The sequence below is a fragment of the Netta rufina genome (genome assembly GCF_964035555.1).
Source record: "Netta rufina genome assembly, chromosome: 11".
Taxonomy (NCBI): Eukaryota; Metazoa; Chordata; class Aves; order Anseriformes; family Anatidae; genus Netta; species Netta rufina.
This window is the reverse complement of record NC_140134.1, coordinates 8,644,212-8,665,259: the sequence shown is the minus strand read 5'-3', so window position 1 is coordinate 8,665,259 and position 21,048 is coordinate 8,644,212. Positions and strand designations below refer to the sequence as shown.

At 39.6% G+C, this 21,048-nt stretch overlaps 1 protein-coding gene across 2 annotated transcripts in view; it reads left to right on the top strand.

Annotated features, from left to right (window-relative positions):
- The first annotated feature begins 6,287 nt into the window (after positions 1–6,287).
- The window catches only part of TBC1D2B (TBC1 domain family member 2B), a 39,613-nt gene continuing 24,852 nt past the window's right edge, over positions 6,288–21,048 (top strand). For both annotated transcript variants that reach the window (XM_084293096.1, XM_084293095.1), the window contains exons 1-3: positions 6,288–6,650; positions 13,309–13,462; positions 19,081–19,246. In XM_084293096.1, the coding sequence (XP_084149222.1) occupies positions 6,300–6,650; positions 13,309–13,462; positions 19,081–19,246 (671 nt within the window). In that variant the 5' untranslated portion in view covers positions 6,288–6,299. The remainder of the gene's footprint in view (positions 6,651–13,308; positions 13,463–19,080; positions 19,247–21,048) is intronic.

The following is a 21,048-nucleotide window of genomic DNA, read 5'->3' as shown; positions in this document are numbered from 1 at the left end:
CTGTCTTGCCAAAACACTGCATAAGCATAGCCAGTGCTGGCTCTGCTTCTCTGTTGTGCTGTAACATTTAGTGTATCCCTGAGGTTTGTTCTTAATCAATGTTTCTTGTGTCATGATCTGAATGCAGTTGGTGCTAGAGATCTCCACAATTACTGCCCAATATCCAGCCTCTTTATTCAGTTATTTCTTCAATCAGTTATTTCACAGAATCATCTAGGTTGGAAGAGGCCCCCAAGATCACCAAGTCCAACCTCTGACCTAACACTAACAAGTCCTCCACTAAACCATATTGCTAAGCTCTACATCTAAATGTCTTTTAAAGACCTCCAGGGATGGTGACTCAAACACTTCTCTGGGCAGCTCATTCCAATGCCTAAATTTCTTCACTATTGTGAAGAGTCTGAATGACCACTTAACACACTGGCAGGAAATAAGCCATTGTAGTTGTCCTTGGTACTCCTTATTCATTTTCGGTTCTTTCATTAACCTTCCCGCAACGCTTTCCTGTTAGCCCTTTCAAATTGCTGCTCCCATATTTGCAGAATACTTTGCATTATGTATTCCTTTTCAGTGAGACGTTCTGAAGACAGATGTTTCAAGAAAGAGAATCTAAGTTGTTTTAATAAATACGATGATGTCACCTGCTTCCCCAAATTCTTTCACTTTTTAGGAGAAATTAATTTGTAATGAAAGCTCATGAAATAACGTTTGGGAGAGCTGCTTCTGTGTTTGCATCTCACGTTCAGGAAATAAATCAGATATGCCAGTACACATCAGTGCTGTGATGGGGTAGCTATCTGATAACTGCTTGAATTAACTCAATTAAACCATCAGAACATTCCAGATAAAAGTAGGATTGCTGAAGCCTTGTATTGCTTTATGTGAGGTAAACTTTGTGAAGAGTTCCTAAATACTTCAAAGGATGCATTTTGTTAATTGTAAGCTGGCAGTCCTCAAGCTAATGACATATGCAATTATCAGTGTTTTCTGTGAAGCATAAACAGTGTTTTACATCTGTTATTGTTGGTATTAATAAAAGGCGATGCTGCAAAAGGCTGTTAGGATTTGGGGTGGGGAGAATGGAATATGTTTGTTTTCAATAAACCAATTAGTTGTTGGAGCAATTCTTAACATATGCCATGAAAACATAGCCTAATTTTTAAGCACTAGAATTTCCCCCATCTCAGTCATCTGTATTTTGTATATTTTTCTAGGATATAGTTCTCTTTTTCTATACCTATGCAATTTTTCTATTGGTACCAATGTAGCCAGGTCAGAAAACTTGTTATGGCCAGGTAGACCAAATACAGAATATGTTTTGATGTAAAGCTGAATTGGTCATATTTTGTAGCAGAATTGGGTATTGGAGGCCATCTGTCTGGATATTGCATTTTCTTAGATAATACTATTATTGGATATTTGCTTTAGAAAGGACTTGAGGTTAGTTTGGCTCCAGATTTGAGTGATGTGACTTGCTCTTGATTCTGTGTTTCCTTGATTTTCTGTGTGTTTCCTGTGTTTATCCGAAGGCAAAGCCCAAAATTCCAAAACAGAAAACCACAGGAAAAGCCACTCTGGTAATGCTTGTCTTCAGCAAAAACAAATAGCAAGATAAATTTCCTGCAAGGCCTTTTTTCATGACAAATGTAGTCTGGGTTCTAGACCAAATTGTCTAGCTAAGAGATCATGTTTTTTTAGGTTAACTATTCAATTACAGATTCTTATTTAAAACAACTAAATGTCTTTCAGTTTACCATTTTCAGTTTCTTTTGATCTTCTTCAGCCTTGACAATTGTATTTGCCCTTTGCTAGGATATTTGATTCCTTTCTTAAAAAGTGATGAATGGTTCATTAATGAACAATTAATGAATCTGAGTTCATCTTAAAACTGTGTAGCCCAGCATTACTTAAGCTGCTGTACAGGGAAGAAAGGTAACCCTAAGCAGCTTTTCACTAAGTTATTTGTCACTCTGTGAGAGAGAGTGCGTATAAAACTTGTAACCCATTCTATCCCACCAGGTATTTCCTGATTCTTGTAGCATGCAGTGCTTCCACTTCCACATCATATAAATAAATAAATAAAAATGACACAAGGATTGCATGATGACTTTTGTTAAAATCTGTCCTCTGATCTCCTCTGAGCTTTTTTTTTTTTTTTTTTTTTTTTTTTTTTTTTTACTGGACACTTCTGTGAGTCCCCATTATAGGTATATTTTCTTAGGTTCTCCACTGGGAACCTAAAGAAACGGTTCTTTCATTTCATTTTCAACGTGGAAAGAAGTTCCACTGTAAGTACCTGAAATAATGAAGCTTCGTTGTCAATGTTTGTATCTCTTGCCCTTTAATCTTTTCCCCTCTACAAGAGTACTCTGGATTCTTCTGCTTATCCTCTTTGGCATTCCCATCAAGCTCTGTCACAGTTGGGAGCCAGTCTGGATCTACATGAAGCCAACAATTATGTATGTGTGGATTGTCTTGTTTGTTGCTACAATTAAGTAGTTCTGGCTTTTTTATTCAGAATATTTATTCAAATTGACTCTCTCCTCTATGTGCATACCAACTTGTATAGATGTTTTTACAAGTCAGATTGCAGATGTGTAATTAGGAATCAGTGCTGCCTTTAACTGAATTGGATTGTTACATTTTCCTAGTGAAGAGTTCTTGGTAAGATGCAGTACAACAAAAAGTAAAAGCAATGCATTTAATGTTGTACATTCAGTTGGTTTTATGTGAGACAGTTAACTGGAGTTAAACTAGATCTTTCCTACTGAATCAGAAAATACAAATAAGCTTCTCTGCATATTTAAGGTTTGTGTGTTTTCCATTTTGAGAAGGAAACACAAAAGGAGAATGTGAAACAGGAAAGGAGCACCATCTAGAGTTTAAAGAGAATGCTGGAGAACAAAAAGTATGTGAAATATTACCCATCAGTTAAAATGTATTGCCATGTAATTCTTTGGCTGACTTGTTTGTATATAAGGAAAGGAAAAGTTCTGGAAATGTAATAATATGATGTTCTTCCTGGTCACTGTGGTGACAAAGAAGCAGGGGAATGTAGAATGAGACGTGATACAGCTGAAGAATGATGTTTCTCTCAATTACTGCCTTTGATACAGTCTGAAATTTTTTGTCTGTTTGTCTCTTGTGGTAAGTAAAAGCATAGGAAAGTTTTTGGTTTCTGATCTCCAAAGAATTTAAATAATAGTAGGCTAAAACCATTCACTTTTTGAAATAATATAGTTTTCTACACAATTACTATACATGAACAGTCTGCAACAGTTCGAAAATGTTCATCTTCACGTTGACAGTTGCAGTTAAAGTTATCTAAGAACCTGCAAATTATTTTTTTAGAACAGAATAAAAGTAACAGTTGCAGGTTTGGACTGACACTGTGTGGTAGAGGGCTTTAGGGGGGTAGTCGCCTGTAGTTCCATTATTCTGGAAAAAAAGAACAGTGGATGTTTAATGTAAGTTCTGGAAAAAAAAAAAAGAAAAAAAAAAAACAACAACAACAACTAGGTTTCATCTCTAGATGAATCCCCATATCTCAGATGATATCAGACGAGATATTTTTGCCTTTTTTTTTTCTATGAAAGGAAGTAATTTATACTCTTAACCATTCTTATTTTGGAGCTGTGATCTCACTTTAACAAAAAGCAAGGTACAGATGTACTGCTTGTCATTTATTGCAGGTTCCTGTGCTGTTCCTGTAAATACGGCAGCTTGAGATCATGATAAACACTAACTGGACCTGCTCTGCCCTCGTAGTTAATGATAGTCTTTCTTTTTCTTGCATATTTACTTTTTTTTTTTTTTTTTTTTTTAAGATTTTATTCTAAAGGGGATTTTTTTCAGGAACTATGAATGCTTATGTTCATTTTAAGATAAAACTGTTACAACTGTAATGAATTAGACCAGTCTCTCATTTTTTCAGAGTATAACCACTATAACACTATTTCACTACAAAAAAAAATTACTTGCCTGTTGTAGTATGCTTAGGAATTACATTCAGACCAAAAGGTTCATTGGTCCTCCCTTCTCAACAGGAGTGAAATTTCATCTTTTGGGATGCTATTTATATTTGTTTTCTAGACTTTTGTTAGCAACAGAATGCCGCCTATACCAATCTGTGCATTCTAGACATGAAAACATGAAAAAAAAGAGGCAGGTAAAGGGAAAAAGCATTTTTTATAAACGTTGTTTTCATGTTAATTCCCCATAGCAATTAGAAATAAGTTTCTGTTATTTACCATTCCACATCTGATCTGTGAAAAAAGGGCATACATGAAATAAGGAACTTATATCCCCAAGAAGGGGAACTTCCTGTTTACATGAATCAACTGCAGAACTAGGGGATTCTCCTGCTTTGAGTGTTGTAAGGAAGCTGAGCAGCAAGTTAAAAAAGAGAAGTACTGACAGCAAAAGTTTTGTGGCCTTTGGAATCGATTCTCTAAGTTCCTGCAAGATGCAATTATTGATAGCCAGTAGGAGACATGGGTACTCTGCCTGCAAAGAACAAGGCCTTGCTTCACTAAATCAGTAAGATAATGTAACGGATCAGGGATAAGTGCTGGGGCACTCAAACTTGTCTAAATGATAGAATTAAGGAACAGGCAGCTTCTGAAGGGGTTCAGTGTTTTCCATGTGTAATTCATGTACTGGCAGATGCTGCTTGCCAAGAAAGTCTGTGATGCTATGGGAAGACCAAGAATACTTTGTGTTTGTTTAAGAACATAGTGAGCAGTATATAGGAGAGAAATCTGACTGACCTGACAGGATCAAACCTTCTTATTTTCCACATTTACTAAAAAGCTCTCAGCTTGTAACACAACAGAACCAGTCATTCTGTTCTGAAAAAAATATGGACAAAAATGTCTGGCGTTTGCAACATTTAATCCTTCAGTGCATCACATTTCATGTCACATGAGTTGACTGGGGAGATCTACTTCCATTCTTCAGTTTCTATTACAAGTTTCTATTGTAGGAGAACATTGGCTTTTTCCTCACTTGACACATTTCTCATCGGTAGGTGACATCCAGGGAGAAGGACTTGAAGAATGCTGTGATTCCTTATGTCATAGAAGTGGATCCCAAGGACAACCATGCTAGATATCCAGGTGCCTTATATCAATTATATCTTTTAGCACAGAATGCAAATGTTGTCCGGCAGATGACGCAGTTACTTTTTACTGAGAAATTAAGGGAATTAAAAATGAGGGCAGACTAAGAAGCTTTTGGGGATTAAGGATTTCTGGATACCTTGAGAACTTCCAAACTGTCAGAATTCAGTCTGGTGAACCAAGTTCATACCTAGCATAATCCTAATAAAGACACCATTGCTACAACAATTGCAACAGCTTTTTTTTTGACAACAAGCTTTTTGTGTTGTCTTTAAGGTTGAGAATGAAAAGCTCAATGTCATTAAATATGTAGTTGCCTCCTCCTATTTTGGGATGATTATGCCTCATCAGGCTCTTTTCTCTATTTGTACCCTAAGCATTAGGCATGTTTGATGGAAATAGGCATACATTGCCTTCCAGACACGGGGAGGAATTATGTGAAGTGTGTACCTTGACCTCTTCACTGTGAAAGTCACAGTGAGAGTCAGGTAAGTCCTCTATAATTAGCACCAGCAGTTCCCTGGAGTCCAAAATGTGCTAGATGTTTCAGAGAAACATATAAGCAGTTTCGCCTGTAGCCTTCACAAGTGTGAAAGCTGTAAGCTACAGCTTTTTACCCGTTCCTGTCTGCATATTCCATAGTTTTATTCCCTGTAAATAACAGATGTTGGGATGGGATGTAACATGTGGCAAGAGTTTGTTAGGTGAGATCAAACACTGCATGGAGAGCATTAGGACAGTGTTTGGCACAAGTACTCCTGCGGTCACTGCTGCAACCTTTGGTAAGTCCCTAGCACAGAGATAAGGCCCTGAACTGGAGAACACACGTTAGTAATGCAGCATCCCGCAGAAGAGAAGGCTTTTAATCTGATTGTGGGCTAGACCACGATTTGGGAAACACTTTTTAACGCGGTGACACAACAGTGGCAGCCCGGCAGCGGCAAGTGACACGCTACGAGGGCACGGAGCCAGGGCAGCGACTCCGCGGGGTGCGCTCCCCGTCAGCAGCAGCCGCTGGGCCCGGGGCAGCGGCAGCGCGGAGGCCGCGGCAGCGGGGCGGGGGCGGGGGCCGGGCCGGGCCGCACTACAAGTCCCGTCAGGCGGCGCGGGCCCCGCCAGCTCCCGGCGAGGCCGTGGCGGGGCGAGGCGAGGGGAAGGGAGGCGAAAGGCGGCGAGGCGATGCCGGCGGCTGGCTCGGAGGCGGAGGAGGGCAGCGGGGAGGGCGCGGGGCCCGGCGCCGGCCCTGCGGGCGAGCAGCCGGGGCCGTGCTCGCCGAAGCTGTGCGGCTACCTGCAGAAGCTGTCGGGCAAGGGCCCCCTGCGCGGCTTCCGCAGCCGCTGGTTCGTCTTCGACCCCCGCCGCTGCTACCTCTACTACTTCAAGGGGCCGCAGGAGGCGCTGCCCCTCGGGCACCTCGACATCGCCTCCGCCTGCTTCAGCTACCACCAGCCCGAGGCCGGCGCTGCCGCTGGGGACGAGGGGGCCGCCTTCGAGGTGCACAGCCCCGGCGGCGCCGTCGCCGTGCTCAAGGTAGGCCCCGGGGCGACGTGCGGGCTCGCCCGGCCCGGCCCGGCCCGGCCCCTCGGCTTCCCGCTGCTGGCTTCGGTTTGTTGTTGTGAGGGAGAGAAGTAAAACCCGGGGCTGATTAGAGATGTCTGGCTGCGCCTAGTGTTTGCTTCATCTTTGCCTTAGTGAGTAGTTTTTGAAGTGTCCCACTGAACGGGGGAATTATTGCCTCAGGTGAGCACGGGGCGGGCTCGCTCGAGCGGGTTCTGTGGAAACGTCTCGGTGGAGAAGTGATTGCCAAGGAAATCTGGTGGGCTGTGGGTTTGGAGGCTTTCACTGGCGTTTTTCACTTTTGGGATGTTTATTTTGAAAACATAGATGGCAAAATCTTAATCTAGTCTGTTTTGGGAGGAAGGAAGAGGAGGGAGAATTGTTTCCCGATAGCCGCAGAGGCTGCGGATCCTGCTGTCTGCAAGGACGCAGACCTTCAAAGGATGAGACTAAACATCAGGCTTGTTTTTACACGTCTTTCCTTTGTCGTCATGGCTGGGTGGGAGGGGGGACAAAGAAGCCATTTCCACTTGATAAAGTAGGAATAAAGTAATCTAAGGTTGTATTATTTTTGATTGCTATTAATGCATATATTTTGCTAAAGGAATGCTCTCTGTGTGAGCTTTCACACGAACTGCTTTCTTTTGCAGCAAGTTCCTTAATATTAGATTATAAAGAATCCATGAAGCTAGTTAAGTAAAACAGCAGAGCTTTGTATTGAATATTGGAAGCGATCTTTCTTATGTGGTTACTTAGCAGTGGGGATATGAACAGTGGTAAAAAATGCTGATACTGTAGAATGTGTTTGTATACATTTTTCAATACTCTGTAAATGTTTGTCAAAATAAGGAATTATTAACATACTTTGCTAAAGAGTAAACAAGTTATCTAACTGGAAAACTATTGTGATAATAATTTAACTACGTTTGTTTAAGGAGAAACAATGTAATCAGCAATTTTGCATGTAATCACTTGTAAATATGACTTTTTTGTCTCTATAGCCATATATGTTGTTACTTTCCATGAATCTGCCTTTATACCCTGAGTATTTATCTTACAGAAGCTAAAGCTGCAAACTGGGTGTAAGGGTTTGTTTTATTTTATGTTACTATTGAGTGTTTTTTTATATATGGAAATCTTCAGGAAAGTAAGTAGTGCACGTTTTATTTTGGGGATGCTTCTGAACAGGTAGGCCTTTGTTGGGAAATAAGTAGCTTATGATTTTGATTATAGTGGGAAATAACATGCTACCTGTGTAATGAATAGTCTGTCAAACAGTAGTGGTGCAGCAGCAGCCACAGGTGCCTCTTGCACTCACGGAGATGGAATTGCTCAACGTTGATGCACGAATGTAAGCAACGGGGGGGGGGACGGGACGTTCCTTTTTTGTGTTTCTGTTGGTATCTTTTCATTGGTGATGTTACTATGCCCTTACTGCTCTCAGTCATTTCTTCCTGTACTCTCTAGGAAAGAACCTATGATAGTTGGAGATCTCTTCTTGTTTCCATACAGAGATTGAGAAAAGTCAAGGTCATTTTTGTAGCTAGCAGAAAAAATAATTTATCTTCTACCTCTCGTTGTTTTGAGGCTTGCCTTAAAGCAGCAAAGTGATTGTCCATAAAATACTATTACATTATAAGCATTTATATAATAAGGAATTAATGAAGATCTCGAGGGATATTGCAGGATCAGCTGGCCTCTTGCAGCTGTGTGATTCACCAGGGGTTAAGGCTTTTGGAGATGGAATTAATTTTCTTCTAGCATGATGGCTCTTTAAAGCCTATAAAAATATCTTGCAGCTAAATTAGGTAGAGACAAGAATGAATTCAAGATGTTAAGTTAAAAAAGAAAACCAAAGGACTGGCTGATCCAGCCTCTGTTGAAAACAAATGTGGTTTAATCTTTGAAGAAAACATTACACACAGAGCACGAGGATGAAAGTCAAATCAAATGTTGCCTTCACCCTCTAACTCACATGCCTTATTTTCCTCAATTTGCTTCTTGTTCAAAATTTCCAGTTCTCATCATCTGGTCTTTCTCATTCAGTGTTATAGGCTGAGAAGAGCAGTAAGAAATAAGCAACTGGAATTCCAGATTGCAATGATGGCGCTGTTCAGGAATGCATTATTTCTTCAGAATGCCTCAGTATTTTTGTTAATGTAATGATTTCATCATCTGGATTGCTCAGTCTTTGTATTTTGTGGGAACTGAGGATGGTATGATAAAATTGGGGTTTGTTTCTCAGTTTGATAGCAGTCTGAGGAAAAAATACATACTGTAGCCTTCATAGCTAATAAAGCAAATCATTCATTATTTAGAAATGTAGACAATCAGCCTGACAATTAAGTGATTGTAGTTTGTCCTGTGTATTTTAAGCAGTTAAATTATGTTAGAAGAAGCAAAATATATGTAAAAGGCTTTTTCCAACCCCTTTTTAAAAATACATAACAAGTACCATAATTTTAGGTGAAGAGTCAGAGAAAAGTATGCACTTTGGGAATTGTAGATGGAGAATTGTTTGAGAATATTGTGGAAAGGGCCTGATCCTGCAAATACTTGTTGTGGCATAGAATGCTGGTAATACAGTCAAGTGAACATTTGCTCATATTGGCACAGTGAGGCCTGTCATTAAGGGAGAGAAGAATTAGCATTATGAATATAAAAACAAACAGGTTGTTTCTCATTTATTTTTAAAGCAGCGTATTTTGGCTAATGGCTCTGTTCCCTTGCTTTTGAAACAAAGCAATGCTGGCTGGTGATGATAGCCTGTGTGTCTGGTCACTTGTGGGTGGATAACTTCTTTGTGGACAGTGGTGAATTGGGGTGGGGTGGAGAGAATTGCACAGACTTCTTTAAAACAAAAAACAAACACACATTTTTCTGGGTTATTGGCCAAGTAGTACGTGTTCCAGGCACTGCGGAGTTCGGAGCCCAGATCCTTGAAAGTGTTGGACACCAAACGCAGTGAAATCAGAACTATTTAGGAGCTTTTACTCCAATTTGTCAATAATCTTTAAGGCTGTGGCAGTGATTAATGGGGTCTTCGTGAACCTCTCATGGTGCTGAGTTCAGGTAGTGTTGGTTTAGGACCCAGCATGGTTAGGTCTTCTAAACTCAGTTTAGAAGACAGCTCTGTTAAGAAGGTGATTTGTTTCCTGAGTTGGTCAGACTTTTTTTTTTTTTTTTAAGACTGTGCTGATTAGTGGTTACAGTACTTGAACTGAGTATTGGGCAGCCCTCCAAAAATAGACATCTGGTTTGCAATTTGCTGTATTTGCTGTTTGAGCACAGCGGGGTTAGAAAGTCTTAGGAAATACAGGCTTTCTGGTTGTGGTCCCCTTTTCAAAAATGTTTGTATTATTGTCATATGTGTTCCACCGTGGTCCAGGTAGAGGATATCACTGTGCAGTTGTTTTTTGCAAAGAATTTTTCTGTTCATGTCACATATGCATCAGAAGCAGCCAGATCTTGCAGCATCGTTAGAACACAAGGAGGGTTTTAAGTAAATGATGTTGATTTTCCGTCCTTTATGTTGAAAAGCACTGGGGACTGCACGTCTCTTTACTTACCTTGTCTTCTGTTGCTGCTGTTGCCCACAGGTTTGCAATAGTAGTTCCTTTTCTGGCAGTAGTTCAGATGACATTATTGCAAGTGTGGCTTTTTACACCTCTAACACATGAATGCTCTTCTTTGTATTGTTGCAGAATTTGTTCTGTTGTGAAAATGTCATTTTGTCAGAACTAATGGGTGTAGTCATGCTGATACAGGTTTGTTCTTATAGGCAAGTGTCATATGGAAAGGAAAATTATTCTACTGTGAAATCAGTAATTGTTTAATAAGTGATTAAGAAGGCAAGTAGACCATCTGCATTCTTTCTGCTATTCTATTGATGGTGGTTTTTCTTCTAGCAAAAATACTTCTGTTAAGTTGTCAGTGACTAGCTGAGGTTCTCGCTTACTGAAGAGCCACAAAATAGATGAGTACAAGTAAGGATTCTTTGCCAGTTCTGATCAGTGCTGTTCCTAGTTAAATGTTCTGTCTCTAATGGTGACCAGTAGCCAAATATTAGACGAAATCATGAGAAAGGGGGCAAGTGTGGGAGTTTCCCCTTCTATGACAGTTAAAGTCTCACACACCAAGTTTGCAGATTTTCCTTTTGTTTGTTCAGGAGGAGGGGAAATGATAAACTTACGTTCTGTGTGTGGTTTTAGAAAAAGCCATTTTCCAAGAATCAACTTGAATGAAGAGAAGTCATCATAACGCAAGGTCGCAGGATGTTCTTTTACATGTAAAGAAAATAATGTAGATACTTATATAAACTAAGCCAAAAGTGTTCAAAGGGAACGGGAATCCTTTATAGAAAGAGAAGGAAGACCAATTATGTTAGGAAGGAATGCAAAATAACACACACAGTGCAGTGGCATGATAATCAGGACTTCTTGGGAAATGATTTAAAAAAGGAAGAGAGAAACACCTACTGCTTTGCCAAGCTGTTTGACACTGAAGGACCGTAACTGCTAACTGCCCCCCTGTGCCTCTGTGCCATCCCATGGAAACTGAGGGCATCTATCTGCTGCTCAACAGAGAACAGGTGCAGATGGGAATTTAAAAGCAATGGCAAGCAGCAGCTCTGATAAAATCAATTCATTGTTTCCTAAAGAGCTTTGGGAAGAGGATAATGGTACAAAATATTACAAGAGCTCATTAAGTTGCACAAGTCATGGGCAGAAGTTAATTGTAGGTATACCTTAGGTTGAGTCAGTGTGAATTACCTCACTAGCTGTGTTGTGGTAGCAGAGAACCGCTTAAACGCAACATCCTCTGTTAGTGGAAGTTTTTTTAATAACGAGTGGTTTTCTGTGTGAGCACAGTAAAACCTTGCTTGACAAGGCCTGTGTGCAAATCTCAAGGGAATATAGATTCTCAGATGTATTAGAAATGGACACTTGTTGCTGAGCAGAACTCCAAAGAACCCTTTGGAACAGCAGGGGAGGCACTTGCTGCTGTGGTTGTTCCAAGAGTGCCAGCGGCAGCTGTGTGGATTGGTGTTTCACAGGGCCCAAGTTCTTTGATGCTTTCTGAGAAACCTCATCAACATATTTAAACTAGTTTCTTCACAGTTTTTTTTTTTTTGAAGGAAATATTCCCCTTGCCCCAGTTTCCTATGAGCAAGCAAGAGTAAGTATATGAAACTTGCTTCTGTTACAGAATGTAAATATGTTGCTTACAGGTCTGCCCTAGCAAATGAGGAAGGTGAGCCTACAGCATCCTCTTGTATCTACTTGGTGTATTGCTCTACTCAATTTGTTTTGTGTGTGCTTACTTGATTAGATTCACGTATGCATATAATGTGCTGAGAGGAACTGGAGCATCAGCTCCAGGAATTACTGTCCGTTTTTGCACTAGCTTGCTTAAACAGTGCTTTGGAGCCATTTGCCATAGGGTGTTCTGGATGTTAAAGCTCATATGGATACAGAAAGGCCAAATTGTAAAATAAAAATTTCTCTGATTGCTAAACACCAATATCACACACTCCTGATCCAGAGAGAGCACCCTGGGGGGGAGTCAGTTGTTGTTTGCTATGTTGCTTTAGATGTCTTGTAACGAACCAGTCTGAGCTGAGGTACGATGGTAAATGGATCTTTCATTTGACTAGACCAGACATTGTCTTCTATCAGTAATGAAGATAAACCCGTGCCATTAATGTGCTTTATGCAGTATTTAGTCGTCTCTAAAGAGTAAAACAGTAATTTGCCCAAGTAGTGAGGGTTTTTCATTGGTAATGCCACCAAGCACTTTGGGAGAAGGCAGAGGGACTGGCTAGTGGCAGGACACTCTGCGTGCTTACTAAGGACTGAGGCGGGTGTCTTTTCACAAGAATTAATTTCTTATTCCTTAACATACCATGTTACTAGCATCAATTGTTTGCTCTAGGTTGGCTGCTGAGGATATGTGTTTTAATTAAAATGACTCTCTTCAGGGAGCTCCTGCAGTGTGTTACCTTTATTTGTCTCTTGTTGGCATTTGTAGACCATCATTTGCCACATTTCGAAAGGAGTCGTCTAGCTGTGATTCTGACTGAGGCTTACAGATGTTTGGCTTCTTGGACTTGTAGTAGCTATTCATACTAACGACTGTAGGCCTGTGGGTTATATATATACACACATAATAACACTCGATACAAGATAGCTTATGGGATGATCATGGAATTAGATGGCAGTACGGTACATTATTGTTGGTTTCTGCTGATAACAAAGCAAATAAGTAATGAAAATGGGAATTTTTCTGTGTGTATGGGACTTTCTGTAATAAAGATGTATAGCTGTGTATCTAAACACTTTATGTGTGAAATACAGGATGCTGCTGTGTTTTCTAGTGTTGTAGTTCAAAACTGGAGAAAACAAATACTTGCATTTTAAGGGAAATGGATTCGGTATGGAAGTCAGAGATATGAATGCTTGCACAACGTGTGTTGTCTACATTAGTGGTTATTTCTTTTAAATCATAACTGGTTTGGGGTAATTAGCAGATCAGCAAAGGGATCTGGGTTGTTCCTTTTGGTTGCACTTGGGTATTCAAATGCCTGAGAGACGCACTGATCTCAGTAGCACTTTGCTTCCTTGTGTTACAGGCAGCAACTCGTCAGGATATGACCTACTGGCTTCAGGAGCTTCAACAGAAAAGGTGGGAGTATTGTAACAACCTTGATGCAGCAAAAAGGGACAGTCGAACTTCTCCTACGCCAAGTGACTTTTCCAAAGGTCTGGTTGCCAAAGACAATCCTGGTAGGTTGAAAATTTGAGTAAAAGCTGTATGTTTATATTCAGTTTAAGTTAATGAGCACAAGGCATAAAACAAAAGAAGAACAGTGACCATAGTCTTTGGAATTTTTGTTTAATCTTTTTAAGTAACTATTTAAACTTTGCATATTTTGATGATACTGAAGTAACATGACATAAATGTAATTGTGTGTGATATCATCTCTCTTTTGAAACCCATTGATTTCTTTAAAAACAGATTTTAAAAAATCAAGTAAAACAGAGTATTTCTATGACTAGGTTTCATGAAGAGGCCAAGTACAGTTGAGGCTTGTTGTCTTTTTGTAGTTTTAGATTCTTAACAGATAGTGTGTTCAGCATTCTGAATGTGAAGTGCAGGTTTTAATGGGAGCAGGTATATCTTGTCTTCTGAATAACTGGACTTTGTTCTTGGAAATAACCATACTTCGTTTTTGGTGTGGTGGGTGTATACTTTGTGTTGGTTGTGATAAATACTCCTTGCTTTTTGCAGTTGGAAGACAGTTTGCACAGAGCCTAAACACATGAAATTCAGTCTCCATAATAGCTTCAGCCAATCAAAACGTAATTTTAGACTTGCGTCAGAGATATAAAAATGTAGCAATGTATTGTACAAAAGTATTCTGCTTTTTGACTACACTGCTTTGACACTTCTGAAATGTTTCATTTCTAGATGGTTACAAAAATGAGTTGCTTGCCTAATTCTGTGACTGATAAATAAGCAAGTATTAAGAAATCCTATTCTATGCCAAGTTAAACATGTTAGTAAAGCTCTTTGGATTTAAGCAGTGTCTTGAGGTCAGGCATACTTCATCAACAAACTTTATATTTGGTTGTTTTCAGTCTGCTCCTCCTGTGAACCCAGAAATGTTAAGCTGTCATCTTTCCCTCCCCCTGTTCAGATCCCATGCTGCCGCTTTGTCCTCTAACCCAGTTTACTGCTTTCATTTGAGAGCAGCCTGCTTGTGGCTGCTTGCTCAGCCACAGCTGGCTTCGGAGTCTGTTTCAGCAGGAGCTCAGCTTTGTGTCAGCTACGCCAGTTGAATAGCCAGCCACTCTAAACAGATGCTCAGTTATCTCCCTTGGTCTAGCACTGGTGCTAGTCTCACCCTTCCTTATGGTAGTGCAGGGAGTGAAGCTGGCAGGAAACATCTTTGTCTCCGCGTTAGTTTTTGGCTGGTGTGGCTTCCTGAAGTGGTTTACTGCAGGGGCAGATGAGTGCTGGGATCGCTGCAGGAGAATTGGTGGGAATATGAAGTGGGGTGGTTTGAGACGGCCTTTTTGTTGGCAGACAATCTGGTTAGCAGCTTGTCAAAGCATACGCTGCAAAAATAGATGTGTTGCTATGTAAAGATCTAACAGTTTGCAGGTGTTGGAAAGGGTAACAAGGTTTTCTTCTCTGAAATCTTTCTTGTTCTACTGTGAGCCTCTCACTCTCTTGCTATGTAGTCTCCCTTTTTGCATTGTTGTGTGGTATTTGTTTGACCTTGTGCTGAGTTGGTTCAAGTCAAAGCTTAGCCAAAAGGGAAGGTTGTTTTTTGTTCTGTTTTCAGCTGGATTACTGAGTGGAATATATTTACTGTGCAATCAGGTGACTGGAGGAGCTGCTGGAAGTGGAAGGGAGGGGACAAGGGGTTTAGCAGCTGAGGATGGAAGTCAGCGTGCAAGAGACAGGAGTGCCCTCTTCTGGGAGCAGGCTGTTGGATCGGATAAACCATATTGTGTGATTTAACACCAAATCTGTGTTCTTTCTGGCTTGTGCTTGTACCTAAGAACTGAAGTACACCGTGAAACTCATCTGTCTCTGCAGTCTGAGTACTGTTCCCTCATTCCTGCTTTGCTTCAGATGTAGCAATAGCAAGTGAAAAAGTGCCATCACTTTAGATCACTCTGCTGTTTTTTTATAAGTTGTTGGGTTTTTCTGGATCAGCAAGATGAACAAATTTGTTATAGGACTGTGGTGATTTTTTTTTTTTTTTTTAAATTCATTAAATCCAATGCAAATAATGACAAAAGGAAATGCATGGGCTGAGTAGACCCATCCCTTTTATGGACAGCCGGCAGGTAAACTCCATTATGTGTAATTTGAAACTGCATCTGTAGTATCTCATTTGTGATACTGCTTATCGCAACACTGATTTTATCATAACTGAACCGTTTAAGCAGAGATTACTTCAGGGGAGAGTGGGAAGAGCCTGAATTACTATTTTTACTTTTCAAACAAGTACTGCAAAAGTTTCCTGTAGGACTCTTTAAGGCGCTGGTTCCATGCTAGTGACTAACCTCTGTCTTCTAAAAAGCCCTTACTGTGTGTTCAAAGATGTGCTTTATACTGGAGCACAGAAATTGGCTTCTTTTGCTAGGGCTTTAATACAGGTGCTATCACTAATGTTTTAAGTGGGGAAGTAGCCTGCTTTGGTCCAGAACCATAACTGCTTGCTGTAGTCTTGTCTATTTTGTGCCTCCCCCTTTTCACTCGTGTGTGTGTGTGTATACACATATATGTATATATATATTTTTTATTATTATTATTTATTTTTATTTTTTTGAGCTGTTTTCGAGTTCAGAAGTCTGGAGTAACTGGAATGTATGTAGGGTTTGGGGAAAGCTTCATGGATCAATTTTAGAATTTTTTTATAACAATCAAAGGAAGTGGTAAAGATGTGGGAAAATGGTTTAAAACATTTTTCAGGAGGGTTGTGGGAAAGCTTATGTAACAAAAGATTCTGTAGCATTTGTAATGGAGCTGCTTTAGCACCATGTAAGTCAAATAAATGATTTACTCTTTTTAGGATTTGATTTTTTTTTAATTGGTTGACTGTTAAAGTCTTCATCATTTCAGCTCTAAAGTAGGCCATTCTTAATTTCTCAACTCTTAATTTGCAGTAATGAAAAATGGTATGTCATGTTTCTAAGATTGCAATGTTTTAAAATAAGTTCAAAAATGAGATTGGGGAAATGTTTGCATTAACAGCCATGTTGCTGTGCTGTATCTGCTGTGGAGTTCACACCTCCAGTGTATTCAGAAAAAAGTCACAAAGAACTGGATGCAGATGTAAAAATCAGATCTTGACATTACTTTGTCTGCTGTCGTGGATATTTCTCTTAGATTACAGGCCACTGTTAATTACTAGTCAGTCATCACTGGTCTGTTGTGTAGAAAGGATTTAGTTGCTTTGTAGGAGGTATACCATTTAGCAGAGCTACACCCCAGGTGCACATGGGGAAGTTTGATGTTAATTTTTATTTTTCTGAACTGCTTTTGAACCCTGGAATCTCAAAACAGGATATATTATATAGCCTGTTACAGGCTCTTCTGCAAAGAAAGACTCCAATTTATTAATTTCTCCTTTAAAACCTGAAAGAGAGTTTTGAAGTGCAGATATTACAGTATTAATCTTACCTCCCAAACACAGATAACTGAGTTTTCATTTGTCTTTCAGCTATAGTTATTCTTAAAAAAAAAAAAAAAAAAAAAAAAGTTTTGAGAGGTTCAACAATAAGCAAGATTATTAAAATATGACCTTACCACTGCTCAGTGCAGGAGGTATGGGCATGAGTAATATCAGCTAATTATTTAATAAGTTGTCCCATAAGGAGTTCCTGTGCATTATGCAATGCACAAATGGGGCTTTTGGGTGGGTATTTTCTCCTTGGCCTTCTCTGTATGTCCTTGTTGGCAAGAAAGTTCCTTTGTCTAAGCCATAACAGATGCAGTAAGATCCATCTTTCAAAAACTAACTCCTTTTTTCATTTTTTTTCCTTGCTGCGTAAATGTTTTTGGCAGTATGGAAGAGCAGGTGTGCTTTCTCAAGCTGCCTTACCCACTTAAGCTGTTGAACAACGGCTTCATATTCTGGGTCACCTTGACTGATGGATTCTTTCCTCTGTGGAAGGCTCACTTTTCTCTACTCCCATTTCAGCAGACTTTCAGTGGTACAGTTCAAGAACTCAGTTGATATTTTTCCAAATTTTTTTTATTTTTTTTTTTTTTACCAGCTCATGTTACAGAGCAGAACCACTGTGTGTGTTAAACTATCTGTAGATCACAGAACATCCTGAGTTGGAAGGGACCCACAAGGACCATTGAGTCCAGCTCCTGAATGCTTAATGTCAGATTGCTTATATTTTATTTGAGGATGACTGAAGACTAGTCAAGTTCTTTCAGTTAGTTATGTTATGTGGCTTTTAGAAGAGGAAATCACAAGACAGCAAATAAGCTAGCTACCTGTTTGGGCTCTATTGCATTCATTTTGTCGTATACAATTTATTATGCTAGTGATAGATTAAGTTGTTTTTGTACGCGTCAGCAAAGAAACATTGCAGAAATGCAATGTGGTTTTGGATTTCAGTTCTTTATTCCCCTCTGGTGATACTATGCTTATATTATGGGATTGCTGTTTTTCTTTCTTTCAAGTTAATAGACAGAATCAGTGCTCAGATAAGAACATTTTCTTAATCAACATTGAAACACCTTCACTATCTGTATTCATTAAATAAGGAGATTAGAGGAGTTATTACAGAAAGGCAATTATTTTCTTCTTTTTTGTTGCATGTTTTGCTTTCATAGTGAGTTGTAATGACACATTCTTTCTTCCAGAGCATGTACCTGTGTAGGATACTTGTGTTAGGATAACAGTGAGCCTGAAGCACCAAAAAAGCAAAACAACAACAACAAAAAACAAATAACCAACCAAAAAAAAAAAAAAGACACAAAACAAAAATGCACAGGAGGCTGAAAAGGATGAAGGGGAAGATGCTACAGAGTTTCATGCTAGGGCCAATGTATGTTTGTTTTGTGCCAAAATGTATTCTGTTATAGCAGCTGAGAAATAATATAACCATTGCATACCTGAAGCGTGCTCAGAGGGAACTGAATCTTAAGCTCATCTCATTTTATGCATATGCTTGCTTTTGAGATGATGCTCAGTGAAACATGGCAGGTTAAATGCAAGTAGATTTTATACTGAATTGCCGAAAATATTAATTTTTTTGTTACTAATAATATACTACTCCTTTCCATGGCACATGAGTTTCTTTTCGAACTGCAGAATTTTCATCTGAGTGGTGTAGCTTTAGTACGGCTGGGGTATATGTTAGCAGCCCACTTATATATTTTAGGTATGTGCCTTATTGCTGGTTGCACTAAACATATTGCCGGGGTCAGGAGCAGGGGGTATGGATTGCGTAGTATAACAGTGCTGTGGTGATGCTGTTCCTGACTTAGGAGTTCTGATAGACCTGAGCTTGTTTTACAAGGGGCTTTATGGGTTAATATAATGAATCCACCTTAATTTGTATGGCTTCACAGCTGCTTAAACTAGATGAGTCAATATTGACTAGTTGAGGTTATGAGTTGGTCATGAAATAACACTGCGAGAGCATTAACACAAGTCCTGTTATCAGAAGTGTGTGGCTGCATTGAGAGCTTGCTGAGAAGGTGCCTTTTTAAAAGTTGAACAGAGTATTTTATAAAGTTAAGATACAATTTAAGATAAAATCCTGACTACATTACTAACAGACTTAGTAATACATTGCTTTATATAACAGCTGCTCTTTTACTCACTGAAAGTTTTTTTTTTTTTTTTTTTTTTTTTTTGGAATAGATTTGAGTATCCTAAGCCAAAATGCTTCAGCAGAGAGAGCTAGAACTATTCTAGCTGTGGAGACTTCTCCTACAGAGCTGGTGGGGGAACAAGCAGCTTCCCAGCCTGCGCCAGTCCAACCAAGTGCCATCAATTTCTCACTTAAACAATGGAGCACTGAAATCAAGTAAGTTGGTGACATGGGGGAATGATAACTGCTGGCAGAGACAGTTTCCTACTCGAATCCTACAGATTTGAAATACATGTAGTTTGAATTCCTGAGCAAAAATGTGGTAGACCCGTTCTGAACAACAGCAAACCCACAGCCTGTCCCCTCACTCTTACTGAGTTTACTCTTAAGTATTTTTTGTTTTAAGGAAAGCAGCAATATTCTTTTTCAGCTCTCCTGTTTACGGTTTCCTTCTGATTTTTTTTTCTATTTTACTTTGCCAGCATAGATGAATCTTCCGCTTCTATTTGAAGGATATTGCAGTACTATTACAGAGCAGTTCACAGAGCAGAGCTGTGGCTTGGGTAACTAGACCACATCCCTCTTCAGCTGTGAATAAAATGTTGTTTGGTTTCAACAGCAGTGCCATGCTGAGTTAAACATCCCTTTTAAAGCCTTCCTGTTAAGCACAGATCTGAGAGGTCACAAAGTATGCTACTTGGCTTTTTTTTTTTTTTTTTTTTTTTAACGGCTGTATATGCACAGGAATGTTGCTCGTGTTTTAAAACTTCCTTCTTGATTTTTTTTTTTTCTGAATTGCAGATGATGTGCTTTGGGGAAGTCTAGATAGAAGGGCAGTGTCAGGGTAAGCCTCTCACTGTTGCCTGGTTTGTGTGTTCTATTTTTTCCCTTAAACAGGGCAGAAAGGCTGGTAGTTGAGCTAGGGTTTGGGAGGCCCTATTGGTGGGAGAGAGTTATTTCTGGTGGTCCAGCAGCTATTCTAGTATAACATTGCTGGCTCTTTTGTGCGTAGCTGTAATCCTAATGGTTTGGAGTCTGTGCAGATCTCTGCCAATATGTAAGAAAGAAAATTGCATGCTCTGATGCTCTTGTAGGGTGAATGTCTCCTTCCTCTATTTCACTCTTTCTGGAGATGTTCAGCTGCAGTGGTTCATTTCTGAAAATGTTCCTGGAAAAAAATAAGATAATATCTACTAACAGGTTTTGTTTTTTAAAAAAATGAAGTTACGGATTTTTTTACATGGTGTGCTCTAGTGTCCCCTCTAAATTTTAAAGCAGGCATTCCTCCTTGCAAACTGATAACAGTGTGAAATGGTGTTACTGTCAGGATTGTTCATTATGCTCAAACATACTCTCCTGAACTTTTCAAAAGTCATTTTGCAGAGGATTTACTGAGCCAGCAGTGAAAATCTGAAGTGTATATGTGGACAGTTGCACACTGTCTTTAGCCACGTCTTTTGTCCCTGAGACAAGAGTGATAACCTTGTCAGAAGCTAGTTAGTTGTACAGTAACATGCCAAAACCTCTTGACAGATGTGTTCGCCTTAGCAGAACCCTTGCAGGAACTTGCTTTTAAAGCTATGGACTGGCATTACCCCTGCCTGTTTTGAGCTAGCAGGTCACAAGCACTTCAGTTCCTGTATCTAGTAAGATAAATTTGCTTTGAGATTTTAAACTGTAGCAGTCATCTAATCTATGCTGTTTTCACAAGAAAGAGGGATTTTCTTCTCTGAAGGATTGATTACAGGCAATTCCTTCTAATGGCTGTTAACAGCTGCTCCAGAGAGGGCTAGGGCATTTATAACCTTAATTTGAGCTTTGTCTGTGTTAAGTGTTTAAGTAAGCATAGTTACATGCTTCCAATCCCCAAATCTTTCCCTCATTCAGTCCTACAATGAACGATGCCCAATTAATAAGCATGACTGTTCAGTAATAGTGCAAGTGTCCCTCAGGCAACAGCATTTCTCCTTGCACAGCTTTAGTTTATGCTTAAGCCATTTTAAATGGCATTCATGTGA